We start from the raw sequence: 23,266 nt of genomic DNA on the forward strand, positions 1-23,266 counted from the left end.
CAGTGTTGAAGACAACTCAATTGCCAATAAAAGATAGAACATTGTATGAATATTCTGTGGTCGTTCATGCCTGCAGCATGATTTGATAAGCATCATCTTTAAATAGAAAATCAATTACAATTTAACTCCTACCTTTTATTGTATTTAAAAGATTTTTACTATGCTTTCCATTGCAGATATTCTCAAATCATATTTTATTGCAATGCCAGATCAGTAAGTACTAGACACAGTATGAAAAATAACTAACATATGCTGCTTTTTTTCTTCCATGTTTCTGATACCCATAAAAATAATACGTATAGTATTCAGATGCTGTCACACTGTAGGGAATTGTCATCACTTCATCAGCCTTCCTAAAAGAAGATAAATTCATTGTACATTCTTGGACTGCTTCACATGATATCTCTTGTTGAATTAGTTAGTTTGTATCTAAAATTAGGAAGGAAGATTGAAATTATCTCACTTATTTTCTTTTTCCTTTGAATTCATGAACACCTATCCCCTCCTGGCCCTGAATTATGAAGTGAAATCTTTATCTTATTCATGGAGTCAGGAGACCTTTCCTTGGGTCACTCACACCCTCTTTCTGAACTGGTGTTTCCATCTCAAGATGATTGAAAGAATTGGATTGTTTGTAGTTTATTCCATAAATGATGTAATCCCTCCTGGTATTCCTCAGAGACAACAGATTTTAAGGAACTGAGGAAGTTTCATACTGCAGCTTTAAAAAAGAAGAACTAGCTGTGGACTGAGGCAGCCACTTGTGCTGCAGAGTTCCAAAGGCAATGGTGGGGATGCCCCCACCTGAATGTGGAATTGCTTAAGGAAACACAGGGTTTTCTCTCCGCTGTTGTAACTGATATAGTATTTCTGTTCTGATTTCCTTCCTCATACATGTATAACATATCCTCTTTAACTTTGCATTGACAAATGCGTACCTGCACTAACTGCGCTGTTGTGAAGCCACCACAGGGAATGAAATGAGTGGTGATCACTTCCCCCTGGGTTGTTCAGCAGCCCAGGGAGGAAGCAGTGCAGTGGGAAGGAAGGAGTGATGGGCAGGGAAGAAGGGAAGATGATAAAGCACTGCTTCCTTGGGCAGCGGTGCTGGCTTCTGACATCTCAAACTGGTGTTTAGTGCTCTAACTCACCATCAGTAATGAATGCCACCTTGAGATTGTATCTGTGCATAAGATGTATAGACACAGGTAAAACCCTGGGGCTTTTTCTGGGAAAGTAAATAGTTCTCCCTATCTAATTGTCTTCACAGGAAACATTAGCTCATATATTATAGCATATTATAGGAGACAGGGCAAAATCCCTTGACAAGCTAATAAGTTTATGCCATATGAGAATGATAGAACAATGTATTTTATGTAATGTTTTGAAAAAATGACTTTCAGCAAACTGTTATGTTATTGACACATTAAAACCTATTGCAACCTCATGTTCCATCTTTTACAAGAAGAAATAAACCACGGTTTTGTTCTGAATGGTCACTCAATATCCTAGGGGACATTCTGCAAACATACAGGTAATGGCTCTTGTTTTCTGCCCACATTCCAAACCTGCTAATTACTTCTGAAGACAAAATTCTTCTGGTGCTTAAAGTGAAAAACAACATTCTACATGTACTTCACTGAAAAGCAGAATTGCTGTGCAGCTCTGTGCTGCTGTCTTTGCTTTTATCCTCTCAGTGGCCACATGACAATGATAGATTGACTTGTCTTGCTAAGAAATTGTAGAATGTTTTCAGGTATTCGAGAAGAAAAGATGTCAAAGAAGCATGACTATTTATATATGGGCCACTGCCTCACTTCAGGTTGGCAAAGTACTTTGCAGTGGGAGATGCTATGTAAATCAATCCTAGAAATGGTAATGTCATGAACCCTGAGCGATGTATTTGCAGCTTGGATGTATAGGGTCTGAGGTAATAATTATATACTTATTTCTGATAGGTTGGTCATCTTTTCACTCTGGAGTACTTCAAGGTTAAAGCTAAGTGCGTCAAAGGTATTTTATTGTAATTGCTTAAAAAGAAGCCCTCAGCAGATAAATGTGTAGCCAGACTTTCTGAAGGCCTGAAGCAAACAGAGCAACCATAAGTCTAATGCTTCTGAAAAGCTGGAATACAACCCACCATTTTGCTTGTTCTTTTGTTTTTCTTGGTGTTCCTGACAAGACTGTAGTAATTCTTCAGAAAGCAATAACAAAAAATAGTTGCTGTATTGCTCTGTGCCTGTTAAAGCCTCATTTCCTATGGATTCCTGTCTACATCCCTGTACATGGTCTCTTCTTCCGCACAGTTTCTCCTTTCTCCTTGTGTTTCCTTCCATGTGACATTTCCTCCACAAACCTCTTGCTGCTGTCTGTGCAAGAGGCATCATGTGCTCTGGCTCAGCCTCACCAACACTTGTGTTAACCGATGGCCTGCTGCATGCTGTGCTGAAAGCCCTGGTGGAGCCTCTCCTGGCTCTTCCTGTTGTTAAGATCTCTACTCTCAGAGGCTGCCTTTACTCAGTCATTGGTTTTTCTAAAACTCCTGGAGACTTAATCATCTTTGAATCTCTTGTCTCTGTCAAACTTTGTTTGCAGATGGCAATAGCTTCAAAAGTTAAGGGGAACAAACAGGTGGACAGAGTGTGATTGCACAGACCTTTTTTTCCTTGAGGAACAGCTAAAAAGTACGTAGGAAAGCTTCCTAGAGCCCAGATTTTGGCAGGATTTTTTGGTGTCGATCACAGAAAGTAACAATGTTGGATTTTTCTCTTTTCTAGTAAATGTGATGCACTTTAGTAATGCAAAAAAATATTGTTCAAAAGAGGTTGATTTAACATGCCGTATTTTGAAAGTAGCACAAATAAGAACAATTGCTTAACTTTTCCTTAAAATATTAATTGTGAACCAATACCTTTTATGCTTTTCTGTGCAAACTTCCAATAGATAAATGAGGATTTTAAATTTCTTTAAGAGATTTTTTTGAGTACTTGCCTATTCTTTCACTATCTGACACCAATATGATTTGAGAGTATTTGAAGTCATGGAAGTACATGTATGCTTTTATCACAAGTTAGATTAAAGGAAAAGGTAGTACTTAATATTCCAGTATCAGTGCACTAGTACTGATATTTGAATATTAAATACTACCAAACAAAAATAAAAGTAGTGGATAATTGTTCAGAAATAGTTGTATTAAATTTGTCAGAATCAGCTTTCCAGTAGGGTGATGAGGGAAATATAGGAGGATGAGGGAAGTTTACAGTTCTTTTGGGTGACGTCTGGCAAAACACATCAGCCTGGACAATATTGAATCTGTAAAAGCATGTGAGCATGTTTGTTTGAGAGGAGCTAACTTTGCATACGTATTTCATGGAGAGTACAGACTTAGTTTTGTTTGGTACAGGTCTTGGAGTTTCTGTACTCTTTGTACTCACATGAAGTACTCGTACTCTTCAGACTCACATGAATGCAGCTTATTACTGCGTTATGGCTTTCATCAAAGTCAAATTCTAGAGATTTCTGTTTTAATTCAAAACTAGCTCACAAATTAAAAATATAATTTAACTTTAAAAAAAGGCATTTGTTCACTTTATCCTCTGGTCTTCAGGAGCAAAAGCAATTTAACTTCTTAACAATCTGTAACTCAAAATGAAGAAAATGTGTTAGCGTAATTTCTTCTCCAGTTCCTTGAAATGAAATTTTGAAGTGTAGTGCTTCCAGAAAGTGCTGACTGTCTGAGCTTTTCCAGCTCACATAATTTTGAGATAAATGGGGAAAAATGTAATCAAATGATGTACCAAAGGCAGCGCAGGAGCAAAATAATTGTAAGAGGTTATGGCCAGACCCCTTAAATTCTTGTTTGTTTGTATAGTTTTACAATTGCTCTGCAGTAATGTCTAAAGACTCAAATAAATTGGACTTCTTGGACTTGTCACCACCCCAAAGAACATACCCTCTGTGAGGCAGCATGTATTCATTGAAGGAAGCAGAGGAGGACAGGCAAGTCAGTGCAAGACCAGAGAAGACAGAGTATGAAGCAGTTCTGGATCAGGAAAGGTCCCACATCACCCTCTGTTAATAAACTGGTTTCTTTGCATGAAAATTGATTATTCTACTTACTCTTTTCTATCATAGGAGCAAATAGAACCAAGCAGTCAAGAAATACACATAAAAGGAACGATGAGCAAAAACTCTGGGGGTAGATTTATTTTTGCTTAAATACAGTGTAAGGAAGAGAATACTTGTTTCTAGAAAGCAATGCTTACTCATATTTGTCAGAGAGGGTGAGCAACTGGGGGCATTACACTTAGCCAAATGATGTGAGATACATTTTGGGATTGAGGAGACCCAAACTGAGTTCATTTCCAGTCCCTGTTTCAAGAGCTGCTTTATGCAATTTGTGTGTGTTGGTTGGAAGTAAAGAAGAGAACGTACGTTTCCTCTTTTTAAGGAAGTGTTTTCACTATCAGGCTTACAAAGGCATCTTTCACTTTTTCTATTGTTTCACCTAAGGATGTTACAATCTGGACTGATTATGTAGCTGACAGTGTAGCCTGATCTGTTGATTAAGGGATTTTAAAGAGGGTTTGTTGCGTGAATTCCCTTAGGTTGGAGAGGATATAAAAATGGGTTTCTAATTTCCTGGATCGGTTTTCTAACCTCTAGGTTTCACATAATGGGGAATATCCCATTTTCTGCCTTACGTTGAATACAATTCTAAGCAGGAGACTTGCTCTAACCGTTCTCCAGAAGGTTTAGGCACAAGTGTCTCACACAGGGATCCCAAACAGCAGTAGGTACCAAGGGGCTTATATTGGATAAGATGGCAGTCAGTGTGTTTGTGTATAAGCAATAGCAGAGTAAAAAACTGTTTTCTTTAGATGCTGACAGTAGCAGGAGGGGGAGGAAGGGCATTATTCTTACTTTTTGGAAGGGCGAAGGCACATCCTCGCTTTGCTTTCAGGATAGCATCAAAATCCTTTGGCCTTCCTGACTTGCTGTAATAAATATTGTTTAGTGCACAAAGACCTGTGGCTTGATAGTTGTTAGGAAGGGAAAAAGGAGATGATGTTTCCAGATGACAGTTATCATTGTATTAGCTGAGAGCATTACTCTAGTTCTAAAATCGCATTACACTAGGGTCATGCAAAAGGGAAAGAGAACAATCTCTGTTGTAAAAAACTTAAAGTCCAGAGGCAAGACAGAGATACACATATCAGGAAATAGCTGAACAGTGTTGGCTGGTGTGCCAATGTGCAGCTGTTCACACATTTGTAGAAAGGCATTGTAGTAAAGGGAAATTTGGAAGATGTTTTGCAGATGTTTACACTGAATTCTTTCCAAGTGCAAGGAGGTGCATTAAGAGGAGGTTTGAAGATGATTACATCAAGGCAATTGGCAGTGGAGGTCCCAAACCTTTTCTGCAGCATCAGTTAGGTCTTGCTCAGAAAGCAAAACTGTGCATTTACTCTTCGGTTTTCCTGCAGTGCAAGTAGGAGTGTTTTGCAAACACCAAGGAATTAATTTTCATGCTCCCTCTGAAACAAAGTGCTACTGAGAGAGTTTTTCTGAGTGCTCATTAAATGTGTGCAGTTCAAGATGCTTAAGACTTATTTAAGATTTAAATTTTTTTAGACTGCTTAACTTTATGTAGATTTACATGGCACTTGTGTCTCAAAGCTTCGATTGACTTGATTTGCAGATTGCAAATGTGCCAAAGTGAAACCCAAACTTGGATATGCAGAAAATGAAGATACTTCTGTCCTTTGGAAGAAACAATACATTAGCTTATAAACTTTGTGATTAATTAATTTAGAACACGTACTTGAATCACCACAGAATCTGGAAAAGAACTCTTGACTTGTATAGTTTTTATGGGAATGCTCTTGGTGATCAGCGTCATTTCTTAGAAAATGAAGAGTCTTTGTTGAGCTAATAGTGCAATACAATTATGTCTGAGAGGTAGAATCTGCCTTTTCAGAGGAGCATTTAATAATTACAAGATTACTCTTGCCTTTTCTGCCATTCCAAGTGTTGCTCAGGACTCACTTAGCAAATTTTGTTGTCACAGAGGTAGGAATCCTAAAGGCAAGTTCCCTTCACTCATTCAGAATAGTCCATTTTCAGTATTGAATGGAGTAGTAGTCGAGCAGACAAAAATAGATACTCTGATCATGTGGTTAAAGACATAATGCTTATGTCCAAGGAAAGATAAATTTATGTAGCCAAGTGTAATTTTAGTATTTCACACATTCTGTAATTTTAGCAATGCTTCTTGAAGATGTAATATTTTCAAGTATTTGTACATTCTGGCAATCTGGCAAGAATTAAGTCTTTGGATTCTCTTTGCTGAATCACTTGCTTGGCTACCATGCAACAGTTTTCCTTTCCTCCAGATCAGGAAATGTGTGCACTGAATCTCAAGGGTTGCATATACGAAAAGCAGTGCTCTTATGCATGGAAACAGTAGATCACAGGGAAAAAATACTCAATATACTGATATGCTATAGCATTTATTAATAAGTAGATAGTCCTTTAGGAGGGACACCCACATTTTTTGATAAACAAAGGGCTCATGTAGGTTTAGGGAAAAAAAAGACAGATACAGGAAAGTTGTATTACTGCAAAAAGGATATCTCACACTACTGTTGGTTTGTCCACTTGAGCTATTCTTCCTTTACAGGAAGAAATATGATGATTATAAGGGAAAGGACTTACCTATAAATATCAATTCTTTTAAATTATTAAGCAGCAATATGTTTTCATTACTTTATTTCTCATCTCTGTTAAGGTTAACTATGGACACTTAAAGAGCTGTTTCTGCTTGAAAAAGAATAGATACTGCTTAAGCAATGATCTTGTTCCATAGATCTGTTGCTGGGATTTTGTCTTTTAAAACATCTGTGAAGCTATATGAGTTATGTAATAAGTTAGTTGATCAAATTAAAGCTAAAAGAGGGGAGATTTAGATTACATATTAGGAAGAAGTTCTTTACTGTGAGGTGGTGAGGCACTGGCACAGGGTTGCCCAGAGAAGCTGTGGCTGCCCCATCCCTGGCAGTGTTCAAGGCCAGGTTGGACACAGGGGCTTGGAGCAACCTGGTCTAGTGGAAGGTGTCCCTGCCCATGGCAGGGGGTTGGAACTGGATGAGCTTTAAGGTCCCTTCCAACCCAAACCGTTCTATGGTTCTACGATTCTAGGAGATTGATGATCTCCACGTTGCCGAGGGAACACTGCATGTTCCATTGCCTTTGGCTCCAGAGGAAGCACAGCAGTACACACAACGATGGAGGAAGTGTAGCCAGCAAAGTCCATTTGGCTGCTAACCGAGGCTGCTTGAAGAGCTTCCTGCACATCTCTGGAGAAGAAATTGCTTCCTCTCCACCTGTCTTCAGAAGTTTTTGCTGTAGTGTCTGTCTTTATTGTTTAGTGAGCTCTGTTAGCAACTGCCTCTGAAAAGCCTTTGTTCGGTTTCCTCATGAGGGACTTCTTTGTGCCAGAGGTTCAAAACACATTTGTCACGGGGTTTAGCCATGGTGCTTTCCAGATGCATTGCATGTACTCTGTGTCCAGCAGCAAGCATGTGTGGTGACACTGAGGCAGTTGGTCAAAACACTAAACCAGGGTATGTATGTGCAGCACAGGTTGATGAATAAAGCATGTCAAGTTCAGAATGAAGATGGAGAATACTATTCTAATGTATTACATTAACCATTTTCTTCCATTTAATGTTTTATTTCTGAAATAAGTTTAGTGTGGTTAAACATTGACCTCAAGGTATTTCTGTACATCATAGCAAATCTGCATTGTGCCTTTTGAGTTAAAATAATTGAGCCAGTTAACACATTTTACTGTAAAATGGGTATTGAAGTGTACAGAGAACTAGTAACAGAGTTTAATTTATAGGTTTCAGTCTGCATTTGATAATTGTGAAAGCGTTGCTGATTAATTTCTAAAATGAAAGGAGAGGATAAAAAAGCTTTTCTTGCAATCCACGTGGCTCTTCCTCATACCATACTAGAGCCAATGAAAGTGTGCTCACTGTCTGCCTCCACCTGAAAAGCTGTTGCATATTCGTACTGTGTGAACTGCTGTCATACTGTTCCTGTAGTATAATAATTATATTTAATTCTTGGTCTCCATGCACACTAATTGACAATGGTGCTTCTTCTTCTCTCCTTCAGCCAATACCAAAGCTCGCAGTAATGAATTTGCTGAGAAGAACGGACTTCAAAAATACGAGTATGTCTTACATCCACGGACTACTGGCTTCACTTTTGTGGTTGAGCGTCTAAGGGAAGGTAATCCTGCTCTGTATTCCTATGTTCTTTTTGCCTTTAAGATGACACATCTCACACAAGCTGTAGAAGCTGATGCTCACAAAAATGCTTGAAGATCCCTGCAAGTTCAACCTTATTGTCTGTACCAGACCTTACTGAACACACAGACATGTATAACACTGCTTGCTCTGGAAAGCTTCTGGTTTTAAGTCTGAGAGTGGAGATGAGTTGTAATGTCAAATGGACAAAAGGAATGCACAGCAGCATGTGGATGTAGCAAGTGAGCTGCCCAGTGCTGACAGCTTTCTCCAGTGACGGTGACTTGGAGAAGCTGCGTAAAATAGTTGTGCTGCTTGGTAGAGTGGTGGGGAAGAGAACGCGTGATACTTGCTTTCTACCTGGAAATGGTCTTCCATCCCTGTATGAATCTGGGAGTAGAGATCAATCCCCTGTTATCAGGTGATCAGAGTATAAAGATGTGATTGTTTGTTAGATCGCTATGTGGGTCTTTTTGGGAATGGGCATTTCGATGACATTTGAGTCCATAATGGTGTAACCATTAAATAATACTGATGTGGCAGTGATTCAAATACAGATGAGTTGGAATGTGTGCAGGATATATGAATGTGTGGTTGCAGAAAATAAACATGTACAGTAGATATGAAGTAACTTATTTATAGGTTAGTTCTTCAGGTAAAAGCGTTTCTAGATCTTTAACACATGCTGGTTATTCTTGCTGCCAAAGGAAGAAGTTTGAGATTATTAAAAGGAATAAGGGCCTGTGGGTAGGTTTTCTCCCTTGCTGGAATCCTTGCTTGGATTTTAGGAGCAGAGCTGGCTTGCATTTTGCCTGATTCCTGCTTAGCAGATATCCTAAAAATCGCTGTAAATGCTTTGATATTTTGTCCAGCTGGACAGTCCTAGCTGGACCATATATCTATTTGACCCTATTTATTTTGGACATTAAGTTGGTGGATATCTTAGATTTTCATCTATCTTGAATGTTTATTACTCAATTTGCTGTAGTAAAAAATTGCCACATATGCAATTTCAAAAGCTTGTTTTACTTAAAACTTTATAGCACCAGGTTAACCTAGTGCGTAATAATATTTCTAGCCTGGAATACATTTTCAGTTGAAGGAATGTTTTCCACTCAAAATATTATCAACTTAAAAATAAAAAACCAAATCCTGTATTTGCTGCAGAAATGAGCTTTGTGCTTGTACAGTCGTTTTCTAATTTGGTCAAAATGCTTTTCTCTTCCATTTCTTTGTGAGAGATCTAAGCAAATTAGCCTATTGGGTTGTAGAAAGGAAAATATTTGAGGCTGATTCCAAAAACATTCCTAGATTTTTTGGGGTTTTGTTTTTCTTGTCTAGTCTTTCAAATGCGTTTAAGCGCTACTTTTATTTAAGGCAGACAAATCTTGTGTAAAATATTCATGTCCCTTTAGCATTGAATTTACTACGTTGGGAACCTTGATAGGCATTGTAAGCTATATATATTATGACTCTATGCTGTTACATGCTAAATTATGGGTGAGAAGGTAGTATCACTAGCATTTTAAATGCTTAGCTATTACTTATTAATTTAAGAATTTGTTTTCAATTGTTTGCAAGTGTGCCAAACCCAGACCATTTGTGTTGAAATGTTTTATTTTTATGGACAACCTAGCTGTAGTTGCTTGACTTTAAAACACTTCAGTACATTATATACCTGCATATATATAGATATATAATTACAATATAGATGTCCAGGTAGGTTTTCAGCTACAGATGGGACAGTTGGGACCTAGGGTTATCGCGCAGCTCTGATTTAACTTGTCATTTATGCTGTTTATACTTTATTCCTAATACTAGCAGTAATAAGAAAACCAGGTTTGGTAAGGATATGGTGTTAACATGAGTCCCTGTTTATGGACCGTCCTGATGCTGCAATAGCATTGGCAGTAGCAATAATCATAAAAATAGTCTTGTTTCCTTTTTCCTGCTCATTACTGCAAACACAAAACTGTGTGTGTGACTTTAACATGCAGGAGGGAGTGGTGGAGATTTTAACATCATGTTTACGTCTTTGAAAGTATTTTTGTGCATAGATGACAACCTTATTGCCCTATAGCTCTCCTGTGAATACATTTTGGCTTGTGGCTGTTTTTCATTTCTGAGGCTCAAGTGTCTTCAGGCCTGAGTACATTATTTTACTCCAAAAATAGGCTGATGGAGAGAGGGGGAAAATGTCAGTAGAAGTTTAACTGCTTTTTGAATGCTGAAAAAACTAATTTAATTTGGCAAGAACCCTGATTAGTATGCATCACAAGCTGTAGCATGAAAAAATTACCTGTTAATACATAAAAATAGCGATTAACGACCCTTCTGAGTAGGATATGAAAAATCAGGAAAAAATAACCTTCGGTAAAATGCTGTTTTTATCTCTATAGGAGAGTTCCTTCCTCTAGGAAGTACAGTCTGCACTCTGACAGCATAATCTGTCAGTTGTCAGTCCTTTGCTTTCCATAGGTGGCAGAAATTTCTGAATGTGATGCCAGTGATGACCAACACTCAAATTTCTCTGGCTGCCTTCTCGCTCTTATATAGTCATTATTTCAACTATTTAATCTGTTTTACCTGTAGATGCTGCTATGATGGTTTGTAAGTCATTGCTGAGATGATGAGAGCTAAGAAAAAAAAGTACTATATAACCTCCACCAAAAAAAAAGCAAGAAAAATTGTTTATGCAATACATCTTCTTGGCCTTTGAGTCTCATAGCTTTTTTCCCCACATTCTAGCTCTTCATGAGTGATAGCTCTTACTCTCAGAGCTGACTGTGCTAAACAGTAACCCAGGTAAAAGCTGACTGGTTTTGACTTTCATTATGCTCAGGTGCCAAGGCAGTGAAAATATTGTTTTACTTGTAAATGATCACATTACTGTTTTCTTATTCATATAAACCTTAGAATCACCCAAGAGTAAACACAGACTATGAACATGCTTCAGATGTATAATTAATAATACACTCAGGAGAAGAGGGGCTGCAGTTGTTGCTGGTTTTTAAGCAAGAGATTCAGGATTGATTTTTGGAGAAGTGTGCTCCTTTGGCCAAATAGTAATATTAAGTAGGATGGTTTAGTATAATGTCATTGTGTATGGTAAGAGAAAATACAGTATAGACATGAGAACACAAAGAGGGAAAGACCACATGGTAGCTGGATAAGGTCAGCTTGCTACCTGATACGCAGTATAGAGTGTTACCTCAGGATGTGGAAGTGAGAGAGAAAGGAACAAAAATTTCAGTAAGGACTAATGAAGATGGAAAAGTATTAAATATACTTAGGTTAAATATAGACTAATGAAATATATGCATTTTTCACCCCTACAAGAAGATGATACTTCTTGGGTACTATTATTGAATTTCTAGTGAATTATACAGTCTCTGCAACAGATAAATCGGGTTTCTGAGATTCTTCATTAATCTTTACTGATGCATCTTACTCAAAACACCACTAGCCTTTTCGCCTGGCATGCTTTAAACTTTGCTTCTACAAGCACTTTGGCCTTAGTCTATCAAAGTACTTAAAGTATATGAGCTCAATTAATTTCACATTTTCTTAGTGCTGAAGCACATTTGATCGCTTGTGGGGGCAGCCAGAGGAATTGCGCTATGAAAGAGCAAACCTTTGTTGACCAAAGTGACCACCGCAATCCCAAGGACTATCACATCTGGCTGGTTGGCTATCAATGGAAAGCAAAGGGAAAAAAAATAGAGTCGTGTGACATGTTCTAGTGTGAGGTGTCCCTGCCCATGGCAGGGGGTTGGAACTGGATGATCTTAAGGTCCTTTCCAACCCAAACCATTCTATGATTTGTTTCTTTCTAATTCTGTTTGCTTGATCAAGTATATCATTTGTCTTGCCTCAGCTGTTACAAGTCCTTGTTTCAATCAGTGCCTGGTGAAGAATTGCTAGAACTTTATGCTGTATTTCTTTGGGGGACAAGGGTGAGCATTTTTGGAAAGACACAGTCAGAACATGTGAATGAGCTACAGAAAATGAACTCTAGACACCAAAATGAAGATTGCTCATGACTCCTTTTATTTTTTTAACTCATCCTCTCTTGAACCATCTCCTAAAATCATATTTAATCCTTTTTTAAAGCTTGAAGCTTTGACCAGATGTTATATATGGAGTAATTTTTGGCAGAACTTGGGTTAAGGCAAATCATCTCCTTTTACAAAATAGGGGCCTTTGATAATGACAAAAATGTGCAGGAATTTAAATAAGACTTTTATAGAAGCATGCCTTTAACAATGTTAATTAAAAACATTGATGGCTCACACAATGCTCCTGAAGATCTAGTTAGTGAGATCCTGCTTTGACAGGTCAGGAGGTTACTCATACATTAAGTATAGATTTTCAGGCCTGGTTGTATTTTAGCAAGTTTTTTCTGAAGGGCCAAATGACATTGAAAGTTCAGATGGCTTGAATGTTCAGTTTCAAAGAGACGGAAAATAATACTAGTTGATTTGATTCAATATTGTCTGGATTCATTGAATTACATATATTATCTTGGCATAATATCTGTAACTGTAGCCAAATAGTCTGTCAAGAGAAAATAGCTGTTTACAAATGTTTTCTTAAAAATTGCTTCATGGCTTTTAAGTGTTTTCTCTGGACTAAATGAACAGTAAGTGTTGAGACAGAGCAAAGGGTTTTAAAGCATCATTAGAAGATTATTCATACTTTTGTAGACAGTTATTTCTGCCAATATTGAACTGTAACTGACCTCTTTTTGACACTTCCTTTATATCCATCAACAGTCTTGAATATTCTGGATACACTGGATTGGATGTTCCTTTTATGGGTTTTTTATTTTACTGGTTTTAAGGCATGATGAAGAGTCAGATTTGCCTTATTATAGTATTTCAGCTTCAAATTTATTTCTGGCTCATAATTAGCCAACTGAAAAAAAATATAGCAGATAACAGCTGCCAACTACAGCATTCTAAAATAAAGATACAAATTTAACATGCTTACCTTCATTGAATGTGCTTACCAATGGAAGGAAACTGTGATTCTCATCCTGCTTCCAAGATTGCTTCAAAATTGATCCTTTTGCCCCCTAAAAAACGTTTATATATGCACCATCAGAAACCAGTCTGTATCTTCTATTGTTTATATCTGAGCTTTACAGTTGTACAGCATTTCAGTATGTGAATATCTCAATCTGGTTTGTTGCTAGGGGAGGAAAATTGTAGTTAGGTGTTCAATCCAGGATATCTCTATATAACGATGTAAATATTTTAATCCTGTGATACTTATTGACTATTACACTTTTGCAGGAGTTCTGGTATCCATGTATATTTGTGTACTTAACTCTTAATGCCATTGATTTGGGTTATGGTACAATATGTTTATATGGCACTTTTGAGCTAATAATCTAGGGAGACTGTGATTTGCAGCTTAATGTATACCTAAGACAGTTAATAGGAGATGACAATCAGCAGGTCTTGAAAGCTGACACATATGATTTGGTTCACCTTCACTGGGATGAGAAGTAGCCTAAGAGTTATGCAGCAGGTCCTCGTAAGTGGTATCTGAATGTCCTCGCTCTGCATGGAGAATGTAGTAAGCTCCAATATAAAGCCGTAAATAGCTTATGGATTGTCCTAAACAAATGATTCTGACTTGAGCCCTGCAACCATCACATGAGTCCCAGTGCTCAATTTTGACATATTTGTGTAAATGGTGTTTAAAGTTGAGACTCTCAATTTAGTAATTCATTAATGAGGCCCTCCGACTTGAAGTATCTCACAGAGCTTTCGTTTTCTTCTGACTTGGAAACAGAGAGAGGCAGGAGGCTGCTTTTACGAGTGGCTGGAATATCAATGAAGAATGTTACCAAGATACTGCCAGAGACTTGTCTTCTGGTGTAAATGATGCTTCTACTCTCTGCACAGTTATGTCCAAAGCACCTGCATCTTACAAGACAGATGCCATTCATGCTTCCAAATGTAAATCAAAGCAATACCAATTTCTAAGTGTGTTATATTTTGGTTTTCTTAAGGGAAAATTGATGCAGGTGTAAAATTCAGGTCTGAAATAGCTCTGTTCATTGACTGAAATGCTCAGGCTATGGTGGGTGTATGAATGAATGGATGTATGTATTACACACACTGCTTTCTAATTTGATACACAGAGTTCCTTTCCTCTTCAGATTAATCCGGGGTGAGGCATGTGGGATCACAGGAGTGTCTGCTGAATTACCTTCAGAGGTTTTATCTGCTCAAACTGAGCCGTGTAAGCAGGACTTCAGCAGTTTTCAGGTTCACACATAATTTGTCTTCCGCATAACAGGGGTACAGGACATAGGAAGGCCCCACATCAGATGACAGTAAGGGTAAGATCTATTGTTTTAACGCAAGCTAGCCTCCTCCCTCTTGGTGACAGAACAGATTTCTCACTCCCAGGATGATATGCTGGGCTGCTGCCCAAATTTCTGTGGGTTCTGGCGAGGCTGGAGCTTGTGCACTGACCGGCACTGCCATCTCTCAGAGCCGCTCTCGCCTGTTTGTGCTGGTTGCTCGGTGCACGTGTAAACCAAAACCGGCCTGTTTTGGAAATAGGAAAATATAAGTGGCCACATGAGCATTAACTTTAGGTCCCCAATCAACTCATTTCACCTTCAGATTTGCAGAGATTAAGCAGCAGCTCTAAACTATCACTCCTCAATGCGAGGAAATTCTTTCTTCCCTTTTTTTTTCCCCCGCTGTGCATGTCTGCCTCCCAGAGTCACGTTACTAAGTAGACTGATACTCAGAAATTACAGAGCTGTTGTGAAAGAGCTTTGAGCAGGTTTTTCAACTGAAAGTGCAGTATTAGAGCTTCACTGGCTGCTGTTATAATTGAACTTGTGCTTTTATGAGAATTGGATTCTGTGCATCAAATAGCATAGCCTTTGATATAGAAGTATTGGTATGTAAATTGAGGCTTGTGTGCCTTTTATGCCTTTTGTGTGTTGGTAGAAAATTCGTAACAAATTAGTAAATTTAAAATAACAACAAAAACCTTGTTCAAAACCACACTTTTATCGCTTGGCATGTCTGTGAAACTCAGCAATGCAGAAAATCCAGTGCAGGCTGTTGTGCTTTATTGTGAATGCTGACAGTTGTCTCTGTAATCTGGAACATGGAAAAGGGCAGCTTGACTTTTTCCAGAATCACGTTAACCGTTGATGATTACCATATCTTGTAAGCATCTGCCTCTGTTGGCTTTGACGTACTTCTCAGAATGAGCACCAGCTTTCTGTTAGATATTTTCTGGCCTTTGGTACTCATTGAAGGTTTTGTTACTGTCTTCTTTCATGTCTTTACTGGAGCAGTATTCTGCACCACTTGCCCCACCATAGTGGCAAACAGGCCAATGTTCTGGTCCTCCAGGGAAGGATTTGGTTTTTCAAAGCCACTCTTTTCTCTCAGCCCCCATCCTTTCCTCATTCCATCTTCCACTGCTTTTGAGACATGAGCACAGCCTCTCACTGAAGGGTTTATGGTGGATCCATGTAATGTTTGCAGGCTGACATGTTGTTGTTTGTGGCACCCACATATCTATGGTGCTCATCAGAAATATTTCAGGTTTTACGTTCTTGAGCCTATCAAGATCCATCTACTGAAATAATCTCCTTACACTCTCTTACGTGTGAGTCACGGCTTGTGACAGGCAGATATACCATGCGGTGGATCATTTTCCACTTACCTCCTCACAGGTTATTAATAGTCACTGTGGTAACCATATTAAAGAGTTATTATTTGCCAGCAGTTACCCCACAGTGGTATTAGAGGTTTCCACTGTTTTCCCTTAACTCAGAATACACAGTATCTGTGGTAACGATGTGGTAATGTTTGGCAACTGTGGACTTTTTTTACTTGCTTCAACTGGAGCCTGGAACAATGTTAGCTCATCAGTTCGAATACGTAGAAACGAAGCTTGGCCACAGATGAGTTCAGGAAAAAAACGATTGCTCAGTAAAAACTAGAATTATTTTCTTCAAAATGGAAAATATGCCCCTGCCTTTGTTTTTTTAAGCTAACATCTCTGTTTTTCAAGGTACTATTGAAAAAGTTTTTCTGGTTGTGTACGCACTTTGGCTAGATGGTGGACCAAGAGTGTGTGTAAGAAGGTGTATCTGCTGGGCTAGGCTTGGTCAGCATCTCTCTGGGTGTGCATTTTGAAAGGTTATTAATCTGATTGGAATATTTATTTGGTTTGTTTCTTCCTATTGTGCCACTCATGGCAGCACAGAAAGCTTAGCACAGGATCTTGCAATGCCCTTAGTGCTCACCTGAGCCTGCACAAAACACCAAACACTCCATTTAGTGGGCTGGTTCACTACATTCTTGTGTCTGGCTTGGTACTATTGAAGTATACTGAATACTGCAAGAAGAGAAGCTGTGTGGACACCTCATAGCAGCCTTCAATATCTGAAAGGGGGGCCTACGAGAATGCCAGAGGGGGACTCTTCATCAGGGACTGTAGTGATAGGACAAGGGATAATGGCTTCAAACTTAAACAGGGGAGATTTAGGTTAGATATGAGGAAGAAATTCTTCCCTGTGAGAGTGGTAAGGCCCTGGAACAGGCTGCCCAAGGAAGTTCTGAATGCTCCATCCCTGGCAGTGTTCAAGGCCAGACTGGACAGAGCCTTGGGCGACATGGTTTAGTTGAAGGAGTCCCTGCCTGTGGCAGGGGTTGGAACTGCATGATCTTAAGGTCCTTTCCAACCCAAACCATTCTATGAATTGTCAAGGGGATTTGGGTTTTTGTGTCAGAGTACTGAGCGTTGTGGTTGTTTTAAAAGACTTATGACTGTAGGACAGACAATAGGTGAGCCTCAGGTAAAGTTCAAGTTTACCAATTACTTGTCAGACAAGGATCCATGATTTTGCAGGTGATGTTAGTTGGATTGGTAACATATTTAATTATTGTTGAAGTTGAAAAACCCTAATTAATAACTCTAAAAAACCCTAATTAATTCCTATAAACAGAGGAATAGTATTGATACCTATTTATTTCACATGGCATTACCAGATGCTCTACACAGCATACCCGCTTCTTGGCTCTGTTTATTAGTAAGGCAGATAATTGCTTCATGCAGTCTTGAGCAGAGAGGAGCCTAAACATACTTTTTCCAGGACAAAATACTGCTTTAGTTTCAGTTAGGAGATTATGTTTCCTGATGTGTTTCATTAGAAAAATAACAGCATCTCCAGGCTGAACAGACTAATCCCAAATCAGAGCCCCATTGTAGAGGAGATTCTCAGCCCTATTTGATGGATTCCCCACTCTTCCACTTTTTGCAAATGCTAGCTGTTTTCCAGCTGCATTAAAGTTGCTGCAAATGTATTTTGTGTTTTCCTGATACCACTTTTCTTATGAGTAATTGCTGGCAGGGGAGAAGATCCGTGGAGTATCATTTCAGTTACTGGAAATGTTGGAATCCTGAAGCTGTTCAGATACAGCCCCCAAATCTGTAAGATAGTAATAAAGCTTTCAATCTTCTCTACTTGCGAAATTCATGGTTATGTATCATTAAACCTTGAGTAGACTCTTTCTTTCATTCCTTTGTGCTGTTGCAGCTTCAGTTCTTCTTCCCTTTGCCCTCCTCCCAATCCCCTGCCATTATTTTCAGGGTGTACAAAAATCAGTCCAGCATCATGCTTCTCCAAGCTGACTTAGATCCCTGACTTTGGCAATTATTTGCAAGGCTCTGCTCCAGAGATGTTGAGAGCAGTGCCACATTCATGAGTCCTGGATGTTGCTATGGGACTGATACTGGAAAACGAAAAACATAAGAGGGCAGAGGAGCTTGGGAAAAGTTGTAGTAGAGTATGAATGCTTTTTAAAATAGATTTTTATCAAAACATAAACTTCGACATAAATTCAACCCTTCACCTCATTCATCACCTTATATGTAATCTGAAATATTGCTGTCTTTGGGACCTATTTTGTCAACCTTTTGCTGAACTGGAGGGCAGGAAATAAGGTCTTGGCTCTCAGTGTTCTCACTAAACACTTGTAGGTATAGGAAGGGTTTCCCTTTACTGCCTATGTACCATGCCAGTTATTTGAAGTGCAGTATGATGTGAATTTACTGTTATGATGAAGTATATTACATATATGAAGTTTGAATATATTTTCCCATAAATTCATTTTTCTTTGGAATTGGAGAACTGTTTTTAATACGCATTCAATATGGTAGTGTCTCTCCCTAATCGTATTTCCTACTGGTGAAAGCTAATAATATCTTAAAATAAGCATCTCTGAAGTGCATGTCATCTATATTTAGACTTATGCAAAACCCTGGTTTTGTTTGCATTGATATTGTTGACCTTGCAGTATAACAATAAAAGTGAGTGCTCTTGGTGATTATAAAACACTTCCAGAAGCAGGGACCTGAGCAATCTTCTGGCTGGCTTGTTCCAATCACCGGTCCTTCACTGTGCTGCTCTGAAAGAGGCCAGCCTGTCCTGATGGTTTCTGACATTGCACAGACAGTAAGGACGTCTATTAGGAGAAAAGCATAACATGCATGATAAATAAAAAGAAGAGAGGCATTTTTAAAAAAGCTTCCGAGACTTTGGAATTTGTGAGCAATGGCACATTTGTGTTGCCTGGAAGTTGCTATGGGTACTGATGTTGAAAAGCCAAACATGCAGAGGGCAGACCTCAGGGAACACAAGTCCCATTCAAAATCCTTTAAGAATCGGTGTTTTTTAAATCTGCTTGGATGCTTTTGAAGAATCATCCCCCAGAAGGATTCTTTGCCTAAGTACTCTCAAGGTTCATCCTGTCAGCAGCAGCACTGTGATTTAACCAGTTCTGTTCTGCCTTCACTTCGCCAAAGAAGCATTCCTTCCAAAAGACCTGAAAGCTCCCTGGCTTTCTCTATCAGTCCTTTGCTTTGCTGCTCTTGTAGCATGGATCAGAGAATGAAATGAAACATATGCTCAGCAGCTATGGCTCCTTCTTTCCTTCCCATTATTCACATACGATCTGCTAGTACTGTGTCTTTTTGAGGCAGGTATTTTATTTTTGTACATCTGAAACCATCTCACTGGTATATTAGTACTGTTGAAGCAGGTAGCAGCTAAGCTGTGGCTGTCTCAAATAGCACATCCTGCATGTCCACAGCAAATATTTAATAAACCTGTTAATAATACATTCCAAACCATACTGAGAGGCTGTGGAGATTCATCAGGATTTATGCTACCTGTGGTGCTGACAAATTCAGTCGACATTGCACACAGAGACACGCACGTAAGCAGGCATTCAATGTGAAAATATATGCATAATTTCTGATTTATAACAGCAGTGTTGTACATTAGGAGAGAACATTTTCACAGGATTATTCTCCTCCTTGAAGGGATAAATTCCCTTGACTTCCAGTCTTGTGCCTTTCTGTATTCTGGCACATGTGGTAATCAACCAGCAGCATATTCTTTTTCACGCCTTCTTGTTTGGACAGCAGTGGACAGCACAGAATTCATTAAAACCCAACAGCCAAATGTTGGTAGAATATAATGAGCCTATGACTCAGATGGTGGCGTTTTTCCTGTAAGGTATGATATATTGTGTACGTACAGAGCTGTGTATATGTAGAGGAGTTTTGGTGGCAGATTTCTGTCTTTCTTGGCAAACTGTCTAGGATGAGGATTGTATTCTAAAACCTAAATACAGCTAAGGAAAACAAATCTTATTTAGCATTTGTGAATTTATTACAAGCAAAATTACTTTACTTTGCCACTCTCTCTGAGCCGACCAAAAGCACCATAGCCAGGCATGGGCTGCTTTACACTCAAACTGAAGAGATCGTGGTAATGAAGCCAGTGCGGGCTTCAGGTAGCCTGTGAGCAAAGTGAGCTCACTCAGTCTGCAAAATGTTCCGAGGCATCCCTAAGCCAGTGTAATGGTGGTGTTCAGAATGAGTGTCACTGGCTTCTTGCTAAAGGTCCATTGCCACCTCCTAACTGGTCGAGAGGAGGAACTCGAGTGAGTAGCTACATGTCACTTTGAAAACGTTCCATGATCCACTGTTGGGATGCTCTGTCTTGATCTACAAGTCAAACGGTTTCATAAGGCACTGCATCTTTTCAAAGTAGAACAGAAAAGAGTTGAACATTCAGACTGCATAACTAAATGCTGCGAAATAGGAATTTCAAGAAGCGAGATTAAATGCAGCCCTCTTGTGGCGCATGCTTTTGAGCAAGGGAACAAATGTGTTTTGCTGGTCTGGTATTTCCTTTGCTTAGAATGATAAACTTTTAACAATGTATTTTGTGCTTTTTCATTTCAAACAAAAGAACGGTACATTTAAAAAGAAAAAAGCCAGAATGGAGAGCTTTTGCTTTAACTGGCAGGGCTTTGAGGCTGAACAAGAAGCTACGAAGGAATAAAGCAAGTTCCATAACCTGTAACGTACTCTGGAAAAGCCCGAGAGGGGTGAATCTGAGGAAACCTGAGGAGTTTCTTCCTAGGAAAAAGGGAGAATTTGAGAGTCTCTGTTTATAACTCCAGAAATGTTGCCTTCATTTTCAAAAATTCTATAGAAACTCTTTTGCAGCTGTTATCTCAACATTGTTTTCTTAAAATATTTTGCTATCCAGAAACACATTCCTGAAATATTTCTATTATTTTAGTAGAAAAGTATTGGAGATGAGATAGCTGAAAGAAATGATAGGCTTGAAAATGTATACTCTGACAGCCGGTTCTCCAATCCAAATCTTACAAATATAATAATGTGGTTTATGTCAATGAGTAATCCAGAGTAAACTTCAGGAAATGGTGGCCTATACTTTGACAGCAGATTCTCAAATCCAAATCTTAAAAATACAACAATGTGGTTTACGCGTATGAGTAATCCAGAGTACACTTTAGGAAACGGTGGTGCATCAAATGTGATATTTGGACATGCTGACATAATTAGCATCTTCTAGCTCTCAGATTTTGTTCTTTTAACAAAAAAATAAAAAAGACCAAACAAAAAACCCACCCACAAATGTTTTTCTAATTTTCAAGTGATGTGTTTCTTCACCAACTTTTGTTACTAAGTTGTACTTCTACTTCATAGAGCAGAAATATCATGTTGCTATTTCTTCCCTGGAATTCACTGTGTATAATCTGGTGTGGACAAAAATCCAGAGTTGTCTTGAAAAGCAGCACCAGCAATCCCAGAAGTATGACACTTCGCAAAAGTCTTTCTCTGAATAAAATGAAACACACTAAGAAATCAATTATAAACAAATAAGAACACAAGCAAAATGCAGGTCAGGCTTTTCTCACAGAATAAACAAAGCCTATTGAGAACTGCATGTAAAATATATTTTGTCTGCTGCTTAGCACGCAGTGTAGCTAAAATGGAAAATTCTGTAGAGCCAGTATACTCTAAGCGATAGCACTAAGTGAATTGGCATTTGCAATTAGTTTTCCAGTGGTTTGGCGGCATTAATAATGCAGCAGAAGGACAGGATATCCTTCAGCTAAGTTGGTATGAAAAAAGCTTTTCATTAGCATTACAATGAACTCTGAGAACTAGGTATTCTTACTCCTTGGAAAAAAGGTTTGGGGAAGCAAATTTTGTGTTTGAAAATGTTTGGTGAGTATGATTATTGTCAGAAACTGTAGTACAGTGTAGGGATAAAGTATCTGTCTCAGGCTGTTATTGTAATTCATAAGATGTTATTTTCAGCAGTGTTTATTATACAGAAGAATGTTCAGAACCAGATAAATACACTTGGGAGCCTTGTTAAATAAGAATAAACCGAAGGAGTTACTTAAAGTTACAAGAGAAACAAAACGCTGACATAGATGAGATAAATTATTCTTTCTGTTGGTTTTCCACAATAGTAGTCTTTGGTCAAAAACAAAGAGCAGTCACTAATATATTTGCCTATATGTGGGCAAATTTAGAGGAAGATGACAAATGTTCTGATTTATCAACCAAGGTAAAAAGAGATTGAAGAGGAGCTGATATTTATCAGCAGAACCTTGGAGCTAAGAGAGATTAGTTAGAAGCCATCAGATGCAAGTTGATGCTGATGAGTGGACAGACGAGGAAGTACTATGCCTTTTGATAACTGTCACCACAGACCACAGGGCACTTGTGTTTGTCAGAATGGTCAAATTAGTCCAGCCTTCAAAACACAATATGCAGCTCTGCTCAAATGGAGATAACCGTCTCACAGCCTACAGCAACTTTGGAATTTGCTGCCTTTGCCAGTGAACCCCATTCTGAATTCATAGAATCATAGAATGTTTGCGTAGGAAGGGACCTTAAAGATCATCCAGTTCCAACCCCCCTGCCATGTGCCCAGCTACATTTTTATCAGCCAGTAATCTCTTTTAGGTGAATTAGCATGCATACTGTTACACAATAGCTCAAGAACATCAAAATTCTTAGTGTTTTCCACATACTTGGTTAGAACACTTTTTTTGAAGGATCTCTTCTTATACCTCCCTGCAGTAAGCACTCCAAATACGCTTTCACGTAGTCCTTCTTCGCTCAGTTATTGTGGTTCCGTCCTCTGCATGTCCTGATGCCTGTGCTTCAGGCCTGAAGGAGTATTGGAAGTGGTCTCACCAGTTCTCCAGAAAAGCTAATACTTTAATGTTCCTTCTCATTTATGTCACTATGACCTTCTGTCTTCATCTGAGAGCAAAGGGAGGAAACTGTCAACTCTGAAGTTCAAGACAATTGAGAAAACTCAAGCCTTCCCAATCTTGTCATTTGGATGTTTCTTCTTTCTACTCTCTGTGTGCTCACCACCACATTCTTGCTCCAGCATTGACTATGGTGCAAGTGAATTACTAGGCATTTCTGTATGTAACACTCAGCTTGTTCTCCTCTTGAAAGGGGCCATAATTTGGATAGGTCCCTCCTCTCTGAAGCGTAGAAAAACAATGCTTTGCTAACTTCTGTCAATAAAGCCACTCCACATC

General features: G+C 38.7%; 1 protein-coding gene across 8 annotated transcripts in view; it reads left to right on the forward strand.

Moving 5' to 3' along the window:
* Window positions 1-23,266, forward strand: part of LCLAT1 (lysocardiolipin acyltransferase 1) — a 121,204-nt gene that overhangs the window by 57,739 nt on the left and 40,199 nt on the right. For all 8 annotated transcript variants that reach the window (XM_030499058.1, XM_030499059.1, XM_030499063.1 and 5 more), the window contains one exon: window positions 8,185-8,301. In XM_030499058.1, coding sequence (XP_030354918.1) covers window positions 8,185-8,301 — 117 coding nt within the window. The remainder of the gene's footprint in view (window positions 1-8,184; window positions 8,302-23,266) is intronic.

This window comes from Strigops habroptila, chromosome 10 (genome assembly GCF_004027225.2).
Source record: "Strigops habroptila isolate Jane chromosome 10, bStrHab1.2.pri, whole genome shotgun sequence".
Lineage (NCBI taxonomy): Eukaryota > Metazoa > Chordata > Aves > Psittaciformes > Psittacidae > Strigops > Strigops habroptila.